Source organism: Grammomys surdaster, unplaced genomic scaffold, assembly GCF_004785775.1.
Source record: "Grammomys surdaster isolate TR1022 unplaced genomic scaffold, NIH_TR_1.0 125146, whole genome shotgun sequence".
NCBI lineage: Eukaryota > Metazoa > Chordata > Mammalia > Rodentia > Muridae > Grammomys > Grammomys surdaster.
The window spans coordinates 636,957-648,676 of NW_021620042.1; the positions used below are offsets into that span (position 1 = coordinate 636,957).

General features: G+C 42.1%; 1 protein-coding gene across 1 annotated transcript in view; it reads left to right on the top strand.

Annotated features, from left to right (window-relative positions):
* Nr3c2 (nuclear receptor subfamily 3 group C member 2) overlaps positions 1-11,720 on the top strand; it is a 320,864-nt gene that overhangs the window by 256,829 nt on the left and 52,315 nt on the right. Inside the window, exons 4-5 of the mRNA XM_028785173.1 lie at positions 4,754-5,092; positions 6,556-6,700. Of these exons, the coding sequence (XP_028641006.1) occupies positions 4,754-5,092; positions 6,556-6,700 (484 nt within the window). The remainder of the gene's footprint in view (positions 1-4,753; positions 5,093-6,555; positions 6,701-11,720) is intronic.

An 11,720-nucleotide genomic window follows, 5' to 3' on the forward strand; every position in this document is an offset into this window, starting at 1 on the left:
GCTTCTGGTCTGAAGGACTCTACTCTTGGACAGGTCGGCACTATCTGATTAGCGGTGTATCTCCTGCAAGAATGTGGCCTCATCCACTTCCAAGTCACACCAAAAGCTGATAGAGGCCTGGTGACAATTGCACAGAAGGAACAGGAAGGTTGACCCTCTTCAGAGATAAAACAGCTGTTTGCCATTGTCTTTTTCTCCAAATACGTTTTGGTACCCTTACCTAAAACTCAACCCAAGCAGTTTGTATAAACCTAATCAGTTTTCTGACTCAGCTTTCTCAAAATGGTTCTCTCTTGTCAGGGCTAAGATTTTGCCATAAACAATTGATTGCTTGGAAAACAGTACTTCTTATGCAGTAGGTAGGTATCAGTTATTTGCATTTGTAAATATGAAAATAGCAATAAAATCGTATTGTTTCTGCCTCTAATGTTATCTGTGGGTAGCTTTACACACCAGAAAATTTAGTGGGAGATGCACTAATTCAGAATTTCTTACAAATTAGTCAGAACTTGAGTTTACCTTTGCCATGGCATATGTGTCCTGTAAAATTAGTAACATGCAGTACTTTGTTTATTATGCAGAAGTATCTGAAAATATGTACAGATCCTTTTTAATGCCATGTTCAACATTCTTAACCATTGCAGAAGTATTTATGAACAATTACGAGATGCCACTTCTTCATTCTCCATTGAAACACTAATTATTTATTCATGAAGACAACTTACCCTTAGCCCCTCATCTACATCTAATTAGTGTGTGTTCCCTTAAGAACTACTTAGATTCTTTTTATCCCTATTAGTACAAATTAGGGTGGTTTTGCTGTAGAACCAATTGATGTCATCTGTGAAAAGGTGCCATTTCTTCTTTTGATGATATGACTGAGAAATGCTTCATTCTCCCTGACTTTGCATCCCTCTTCTCATAACTAAAAGAAAATGAAGTCTTGCACCAAAAGCACAATCACGTTTGTTCAGCTGAAATCAACACCCCGAGAGTAGGAGAAGCACTGTTACTGCCCTGTAGGATACAAGCACACTTGGCCTGTGAACCAATTGTAACAACAATAATGGCAATAATAATAATAAAATCCCTATACAGACAGCATCTCTAATATCTGCCACCAAGTCCTTAATTTTCAAGCGATCCTAATTTCTAATGTGGAAGGGAGCGGAAGTGATAAGGTACTTGGAGATCCATGTATGCCATCACCTCACTGGAAGATGATAGAAGAAATGGCTTCTCTTTTCACAAGCCATCACTGAGGCAGCCTAGGCTTTTGTCAGAAGGGTACTCAGGGTCCTCACATCCCTTAGAGGTAGAATAAACCAAACAGGATATTGTATTATACTGGAATGTAAAGCTTCAGCCAATCAATCTCCAGATCACACAGGGAAGTAGTCTCAGTCTTTGTGGTGCTTTCAGCTTGATGTTCTGATTATTGGTCTGGGACAGGAAGCAGGAGCTCCCATAGTCAAATCCTGGAAAATAACTCAAAGGGAGAATCTATGGAGTTCCATTTCCTAGCTGGGCCAGGAGATAGAAACTGCCAAGATATTGCCAATAAGGCCTTGGTACCTGAGGGCAACCACTGAACACACACTGCTTTCTGTAAAATCCAATATGGATAAATGAAATCCCTCTTTCAAGTGAATTTAAGTGGGGGTAAAAGACATTTACATCCATGTGTGTGAAACATACACACACACACACACACACACACACACACACATAAGCAGTGAGAGAGAGAAAGAGAGAGAGAGAGAGAGAGAGAGAGAGAGAGAGAGAGAGAGAGAATATGCTGATGCTGACAGGAAAGTGTGGCTCTCACTACCTGGGACTGAGATCTCCAAGCCTAGAGACCATCAATTCCACAGAATTCAATCAGGAGCCCTATCCAAATAGCCAGGTTCGCTTTGAATAAGAGAAACACGCTCATTCAGGATATTTAACCAAAATTGTCCCAGTGCAATTAGCAAAGATCTTAATTACCCACTTGGGTTTGAAGCTAGTCCTCGCCCTAAAGCATACAAATGATACTAAGATAAAGAGGAGAATTAGAAGAGAGACCACAGGGCACGGGAGGGAGAGTCGGGGTCATGGCTGCATTCAAATGTTCTCTTTGTGCTTTGCTAACTCTGAAAGCTTCCAAAGGTATTTGTCCTTCAGCTCCTCTGCTTCTTCACCTGAAAACATGTCAGCAATAATAATATTCACAGCTAGGTCCTGGTGAACATTGGATTTCTGAAAATACACAAGTCTGCTGAACTGTGTCCAGACACTGGGTACTCAATAACTGTAGCTCGTTATTTTAATTACAACCTTTTAAGTGTAGTAAGTTCACAAAGGGGTCATTACACAGTAGAAATTTTTCTTAGAAATAATTAGTGACTCAAAAATTTTATCTAAAAAATCTCAGAAGTTTGTCTACATTTTGTACAGGGAAATAAACTGAGGCTTCATGCATTGATACATTGTGAAATTTATTAATGTTTAAAATGAAACATATTCATTCAATAAATATTTGTCAAGAACTCACATGTTAACAGCACGGTACACAGGATGGTATTGTAAGAATGTAAGACATCTTCCCCATGCTCACTGGGCTTACAGGGAGATGCTACACATGTACATGCATGTGGCTGAAGAGTCCACACCCTCAGGGCACTGACCGCCTAAACTGTGTCAGTAAACAGAGATTATCTCTCAGTTCCAAGTGTCCTGCTGTGTTTACAAAGCCATACACAAAGTTCAGTGAAACACTAGGTGTAGTGCTGAAAACCCGAGTGTAGTCATGCTACCAGTGACAGCCTGGAGAAGACAGTCACTATTCTCTGTGATACTCATGACACTGACCTGAAATCAGACAGGAAAAATCAACACAACAAAATAGACCTAGACAGTAAACAAATATACACTTTATACTTAATTTGCAAGCAGGTATCTTTTTAATAAGACATGAAAGTATCAGTCATCACTGTTTCTATCAGTCAGAGTATGTCCGGCATGAACCACAGCCTCATCTTAGGAAGCACTTTAATGGGCTCGTTCCTGGTTTTGTTTTCTGCTATTGGAGACAGTATCTCCCTACAGTCCAGCTTAGCCTTGAAATCATTCTGATGCCCAGATTGGCTTGAATTAACACTGTCTATCTTGCTTCCACCTTTGAAATCCTCAGACTGTAGATACAGATCACCACACAGTGTCTACAATATTTATATACACGTGCACGGGTATGTGCACACATCAGTGCACATATGTATGGAAGCCAGAGATCTACATGATGGCGGCCACATTTGCCTTCTCCCTTTTCTCTTGAATAGGACCTCTCACAGAGCCCTCCTCACCATGTTTCAGGTAAACGCCCGAAGCTCAGGAGCTTCTATGTCTCAGAAGCTTTAGGGATCTGATCGCCTGAAGGACCGGTGACTTCTCTGGAGGACCTGGCATTAGTGATTATTTAGATGGTCTGTTTTTCTCTGGATCTGAATGGCCAGTTGCTTTACTGATACATTCTGGTGTGTTTTCATTCACACATCACCTTGAAGCATCCTGGTGACCTACCATGTCAGCAGTATGTAGCTAAGAGACTAAGAGAGCAGGGATCTCTGTAGATGTCTGTGGCCCATGTTACCACCAAAGGCCATAAGACGTTCATAGTTTGGGCTGCTGTCTGGGGCCATGTTGATGTCTGTGGGTTAAGTTTGCCTTGCTCCTCACCAGCTGTGGTACTCTGGTGATCTGACCCTGCCCTTTACCTGGGCAGTGCAGGAGAGCTGGCCATGCTGACATGGGTACAGGAGAGCTGGCCCACCCCTGGCCTGGGAAGCATGAGAGAGCTGGCAGGCTAACCAACTCAGCTACCACCCAGGCTCAGATCCAGAGCTGTGACCTGGCCCACCCCAACATCTACCTTATTTGAGAACTGCTGGAGTGTGAGAAGGTGCCGGTCCTGCAGATCCAAAGCTGCAGGATCTCCATGACGCAGGGCAACACCAGGATATCCGAGAGGATTAAGTGTAAGCTGTGTCTGGTTCATGTAGAATTACTGAATGAATTCAAAGTGTTATAACTGCAAAATTAGAAATTCAGCTTGGTTTTTCTGAACTTTCTTTTGCTAACCATTCACCATGTATCTCCCTCATTACCTTTGCGTTCATCTCTGCCAGTTCCCAGGATGTTAGCATTTGAAGCAATTGCTGTCCCTCCGAACACCATTTCCTGTGACTGTGCAAACTCCAAAGTGCTATTCTAAAATGAGAATCCTAATAATCACTTCCCAGACTAATTGTTAAATTGGGGAATTCTGTGCAAGCCATTTAGAACCTGCTTGGTATTAAGCATTCCGTTTGTTTTTTTCTATTTTTTTTGTTGTTGTTGTTGTTGTGGGCCCCACTTGTATCAGCAATCCAGTTCTGTGTCCTTTTCTGTGGACTCTTCCCTCTGTTTTGAAAACAGGAAGAGGTTCAAGTCATCCTGCTGGTGTCTGCACTTTTCCTTGGGAAGAAGGGGAGACCTGTGCCATGTAGCAAAGGCAAAAAGCAGCTGCTAGCGTGCTTCACATAGTACTAACCTGGGAGCTTGGCCATTTACCTTAAACTATTTTGAAGGTGTGCCTTTTGATACAGGAGTTCTTTAGGAGAGAGCTTGCATTGATTGCAACTCAATTGCCTGTAGAAGTCAGTTGGCCTCATGAAATGTGTTTGAGATGATATGTGTGTTTGCCCTTATCCCTTCTGATTTTTGCATTTGACAGCTCGAAAGTCAAAGAAGCTGGGGAAGTTAAAAGGCCTTCACGAGGAGCAGCCACAGCAGCCCCCACCACCACCACCCCAGAGCCCAGAAGAGGGGACCACATACATCGCTCCTACCAAGGAGCCATCGGTGAACTCTGCGCTGGTCCCGCAGCTTGCCTCCATCACACACGCACTCACGCCATCCCCGGCCATGATCCTGGAGAACATCGAGCCTGAGATCGTGTACGCAGGCTATGACAATTCCAAGCCTGACACCGCCGAGAGCCTGCTCTCCACGCTCAACCGCCTGGCAGGCAAACAGATGATCCAGGTCGTGAAGTGGGCCAAGGTACTTCCAGGTAGGACCGTGGACTGCTCAGGCTCTGCCTAACAGTGGTGCCCTGGTGTCTGCTTTGCATAGCATCCTGGCATGAAGATTCTAGAGTGGTGGGAGAAGTCTAGATACTGGTTCATTTCTTTCCTTCCAAGAATGCAGGCTTGTGGTTCTGTTATTCTTAAGGGAGGCACATAGATGGTGTTTGCCAAAGAACGGGATTACTGTGTCCCCAAGTATTAATGAGATTAAAATGCAGTCTGTTAGTGAAGTCACACTGAGCTGGCTCTTGGCAGGACAGCACCTAGGTTTAATCTAAACTCAGGCTCAAGGAACTTATGCCTGGCAGGGGTCTTGTAAGATACTCTGATCAACTCTTCCTGGTTAAAAAAAATAATAATTAAATAAATCCTGCTCGGGACTCAAGAGCTGGTTGGGAAAGTGCCTTCACACACACCTCAGTTTGGATCCTCAGAACCAACAATTATATTACATATGGTCTCCATCTCAGAGAAGTCAAGCAGGCCTGTAACCTCAGCACTGGAGAGAGACAGAGACAGAGGATCACTGGAGCTTTCAGGACAGATAGCCTAGCTCCAGATTTGGAGAAAGACCCTGCCTCAAAAGATAAGATAGGCAACAATAGACAAGCCATGTTCATATATGGCCTCTCCATACTGCAGCCCCATGGCCACACAGGCACCTGCGCATACACATGCATACACTTGCACATGTATCACGGGCAAGCAAAATCCCTCCCCGCCCTCAGCACCCACAAAGCACTCTGGAACTCTCCACCATGTTCATTTTCTGCCAGGCAGGATTTTGTTACTGAGAACTTGTTAGCCTACAGAAGCATCATGGAGAAATGTTCTCACGTTTTCCTGGTCCATGAATTACCTATGGTCAACCTGCAGCCTGAAGGAAAAGAATGGGGGCTTCATCCCAGAGAATAGCATGACACCGCTAGAAATAGGAACGAGAAAAGCACAGTGGGGCCTTAAGCAAGGATGCTTGCCCTACTATAGAACACTGTCAACAGCTGGTATCCCAGGCAATGGGGACCACAGAGTCAAAAAGACTAAAATGTTTCTGCTTGCAGACATGCAGATGGTGACAGTTAACCCCCCCCCCCTTAAGTGGGTGCTGTCGATTGTGTGGAGATGAAGCAAGTGTCGCAGGTGAATGCAGTGTTCTCTGGTGCATTGGTTTTCAAGCCAGAACCTCGATGGACTCTTTAATGTGATTTGTCCCCCACAGCCACCACTGCCACCACCCCTCCACACCAAGTATTTAGTGTAAATTTAAAATGAGGTCTGTGCAGAGCCAGTTGCATGAAGAGCCAGGCGCGCACAGAGCCGGGCACAGCCCTGTAGGTGTCTGTGGAGTTGATGTCAGTCTGTGAGGGAACAGAGCGAGAGCTGACTTCTTCCTGGAATGTACTCACATGCTAAGTGTCTTGCGGTGATTAATTGTTCTGTTCTCTAGGATTTAAAAACTTGCCTCTTGAGGACCAAATTACCCTCATCCAGTATTCTTGGATGTGTCTATCATCGTTTGCCTTGAGTTGGAGATCGTACAAACATACGAACAGCCAATTTCTCTATTTTGCACCAGACCTAGTTTTTAATGAGTAAGTACCTATTAATTAGCCCTCATAAAACAAACTGCAGAATTATTCGTTATGCTGTTTTTAAAAACTGTCTCTAAGCCAGATGTGCAAGTGTGAGAGAATCCACTGAGATGAGCGTTTCTAAGAGCTTAAATTATGTGGAATTTTGAAAACTTAAAAATCAATCATTAAATGCTGTAACATACACAAGTCTGACTACCAATAATAAATCAATATATGTAACTGTTACATCATGTATGTGGGAACTGTCCCAAGAGAAAGAGGATCCAGTTGGCTCTGAGAACTCACCTGGTACAATGCCATGATTAATAGAAAGCAATCTCTTTGGTATCTGCTCTAGTTGGAAAGAAGCTCATTTCTAGGAAATGTGAATATTTAAAGTGCCGGTTTTGGAGAGCATCATAGAATGGTTCTTTTGTTAACTGTACACAGCTGCTCAATGTGGTTTCCTGACAATCATAATTACCCTTCCTTTCTGTCATAAAAGAAGCCAAAACCTTATTCTGCAGTGAAACATTCTCGTTTTATGATGCATTTTAAAAGACTGAACAAATTTTAGTAGATTCTTTTCTTTGGCTATGAATGCCTTCCTATTTTAAGTTTACATTTTATTAGTGTTTGCATTTCACGTTAGCACATTTCTTGTGTGTTTATATTCCGCAATGCCTCTTTGTAATTGTTGGGTCAAAAATATTTAAAAGAGAGCCCTGGAATTACGATAGCAACTCCAGCCACCCTCCAGGAGATGTCTAGAGACATGAATGTAGAGAGTTCTAGAATGAGGGTATCAGATGACACATGGGCGGATGGTAAAGAAAGAAACATTGTGCCAGGATGCCCTGTGGTCATCTGCCAGGAACCCCAGCTCGCGTGGTTTACTACACAGTCATTTTATTCCAAGGAACATGTGAGACCATCACAGGGTCTTGAGATAACTCCACTCCAGCAAGTGCTCAGAATAATCCTTGTGTGGCAGAGATTTTCATCAAAAGTAAAGTCAATGAACTGGCATACACATTTAAAATTTACTTGGTTTTCTTCAATAATCAGCTTGTATTGCTAAATAGTATCAGAATCTCCTGGCACCACCTGAAGGTTCTGTGCATTTAATTTCTGTTTGAACAGAAGATCAGTGTGGTCTGCCCAATCTTCCAAAGTATGTGTATCAGATTTTCATAAAATATAAATGTAAATACTCTGACATCTGAGCTAATTTACAGCTGCCATTATTTCATAGACTCCACCTCCAGTCCTTTTCTCCCTCTCATGATGACACTCCGAATACTTTGAGGTATAATTCTTCATCAACCCTTCTCTAAATTCGTAAGACCTATAGTCTATGAGCTTAGTTGTATTCTAGAACCTTGTCAGAATGGAAACACGCAATATTCGTCCTTTTGTGCCTTGTTTATTTTCATTAAATACAGTATTGTCCAAGTTTACCCATCCTGAAGCATGTCTTCAGCTCCCATGCCTTTGCATGACTGAGCAGTAGTCCCCTAGCTATATGTAGTTAGTCCTCGCTATTTATGTGGTTTCGTCCTGTGAATTTGCCTGTTGGTGGTTACATCTGGTTTTAATCTCAAAATAACCACAAATGCACATAATAACTTAGCCATCATTTATAGTGCATGTAAAGAGGCAAAATAAGTGTCACTCTTGAGTGTGCACACTCTTAAGTGTGCACATTGCAGCAGGGAACAGAGACAGCTGTTCTCTGCCTTTCTGAAACTGTGCACAAGTCTCCTGTATGATTTCTAGTCCTTGCTACATTCTCTGCACTTTTATGCTTTTCTTGGTAATGCCCCATTCAAAATGGCCAGAGCACAGTGCTGATGTGTAGCCTGATGCCACTGAGCTCAGCAAGGCTGGAATGGTGCCATGGCATTCCATGTTGTTCTGTGTTGATGATCAACAGTGTGTATTAAATAATGCATCTGATCAGAAATATATGCCGAACAAGATTACCTATAGAAGAGCCAAGAAACAAAGTGCCCAGAGGCATGGTGGGTCCTCACCTTACCTTTTCTGTTAAAAAAAAAAAAAACAAAAGAACAAAAAAACAAACAAACAACAACAAAAAAAACCTTTCTCTCAAAATACAATAGAGCATAACTACACCAATTTGTATCAGTAAGGTACAAGATAGACCTAATACCCAGTCCATCATTTTGTTCACTAAACAGAACCTCTGTCAACTCTCTAACTAAAAGACTTAGTTCTAAACCTGGCTTTAGAATGAATATCAGCTGAAAACCATCCTCTCAAATCTTTTCTCTCAAAGTAAATAGCCGGGATTGGCTATGAGACTATAAGTCTTCAACCCCGTCAGAAATCCAGAATGACTGAATTAACTGAAATCATGGGAAGCACAAATCATAGCTTCTAAAACTTAGCCAATTTTTAGAGACCGCTGAACACCTGGACAGTCCCTAAACCTCAAAATGTTGGAGCATCTGATCTTCAGCCTTCTGGCCCAGGATCATCTGACAGACCTAGTAATGCAGAATTTTTAAAGGCTGATTACTCTGTCTTGGCAGATATAATCAGTTGATTATTCCACAAGTGTGTTCTTTTCTGGACAGTAATTTGTCTGTAGATGAAAAGAGGCAATTTTTGCCTGGTGGCTGTCTCATCACAACTGGAGTAACTCCAAAGATGTTCAATTTCTTCTTAGAATCCAAGACAGGGATTCTGTCAGGAGCAGACAGGTCTCTAGTCAAAATGAACATTAATACAGAAATGTTAGTAACGTCACTTCTGTGGACTTTGACGTTTTTGAAAGCCAACTATCTATATAAAGCAATCTGGACTGTTGTCTGTTAACTCCTCTCAGTTATTTCTAATTAAAATCTAGAAAACACCCTAACAATAAGCTCAGAGCCATGCAATTGCTATAGGCCCTTAACTCACAGGCTAACCATCTCAAATCAGTTAAAAAAAAAAAAAAAGTTGAAGAGGGACTGGGTCTAAGCCTTGTATTCCTAAATGTGTTATACAGGCACAATGCCTATGAAAGTAACAATATGAATCTCACTTTTATATCAATAAGAAACTCATACCAATGAAAACCTTAAATTTGAAATCAAAGTAAATTTTGTACCATTTAAGAAATTATAGCTTCAGCTTAATAACAATTATACAGATTTCTACCAATACGTTATGGCTATGCAATAAATCCTAGCTATTCCTCCCTGCTCCAACAAAACCACTACTTTTCCCTAGAAAGACAGCCCAATACTAACCACCTCCGTCCTCAAGCCCAGGGAATAGGGGCACTGACTCTTCATTAACTTCTTCAAGATGGTTACAGGCGTGGAGATATTAGAAGGGGGGTTGGGGGGGAAGAGTAAACTGATAAGCCTCTGATGTCTGTGTCTTCACTGCATCCAGCTGAAATTCCAGGACATCAGAGGTTCGTTCAGGTCTGTTCAGCTTGCTTGATGAGTAGATACACCAAGGCTGTGTATTCTGCAGTATACAATTCTCAAAACAAATCTTAGTATCAAGATAATTTTTTGTTTGAATTCTGGAATCTCTTATTCTGGAGGCCCACCTCTGTCATGTCTAATCCATATAATTCTGGAAAGCAGAAATATCTTAATCACCTCTTCTGAAAACACACAGACAAAATCTTTTTCCCTAAATAGAATATCCTTGAGCCAGTAGCCAGAAAAACCTTTATCTTGACCTTTTTCCCAGAGGAAAAATATAACCACAAAACTGAAAATCACACCCATCTTCCTTCCCTGTTTTGCCAAGCACGAAATGAACCCAGAATTCCTGTGAGGCCCACATTAGACAGAACCTGAGTCTCCTGTAAGCCAATATAACTTTATATCATCTAAATACATCTGATTTACACTATCCTTCTGTTCGGTCTTCTACCAGAAGTCTCTATTTATACACTGTACTCTCTACTCTAGAGTCAGTGACAATTTCCCTATCTTAACTAAAGTACTGTTTGTGCCTATTCTTAGGCTTTCCCTATTTTGCCAAGCAGGAACTGAACCCAGAATTCCCATGGGGCCCACATTAGACAGAACCCGAGTCTCCTGTCAGGCAATATAACTGTATATCATCTGAATACATCTGATTTATACTATCTTTCTGTTCGGCCCTCTGCCTAGAACAGTTTTTATTTATACCATCTATCTGTTTGACTCTGTACTCTAGAGCAGCTTCCACTTATACACTGAACTCTCTACTCTAGAGCCAGTGACAATTTTCCCTATCTAAGTTCCAAACTGCGGGTGATAAGCCCCACGTGACTCAGACAAATCTGTTTATAAATCTTTCCTAAAAACAAATAATCCCTATATTTTAACTTTATACTTAAATCAGTAACTGCTCCACAATGGAGGCTTATTTGGCTCTCTTGGCTCGGAGCAGCCTACAATTTCTCTCAGCAGAGGACCTGCCTGCCAGCAGTCTCTTCACAGTTCCCGAGCTGGAGTCATGTGACTCCTATCAATGCCAATCACTCACTCACTTTCTTTAAAAAAGAGAAAAAAACTTTTACTCTCAGATGAATAGACTTAAATCTCTAGTGAATCTGTGCCTCACGTTGGGTATCACTTTGTTGTTGTAATTGTTTAAACTCGGCCTCTGGTCAAGCCAACTAAGCTGTGGTGGCTCTGCCTAGCTCAGCCGCCATGTTTCTCAGCCAGAGGCCACAGCTAGAAACGGCCTGCCAGAAACACCAGTCCTGCCACCCACGAGACACCAGCGTGGGAGATGGCTCTGCCAATCTTCCATGCTGTCTCCGTGAGGCTGGGCATTGTCCAGACCATTCCTCCATCCATGTGGGTCCAGTAAGAGAATGAGATTCTAATGCTTAAAGATTAATCAAAGGCTTATATATTTGGTAATGATCAGTAACAAGATACCCATACAGTCAGAAGTGTAACCAAGTACCCAACCTAGATATACCAACTACCTTTGACTGCTACAGACACGTGAATATCCGCCTCCTCTCTCTCTCTCTCTCTCTCTCTCTCTCTCTCTCTCTCTCTCTCTC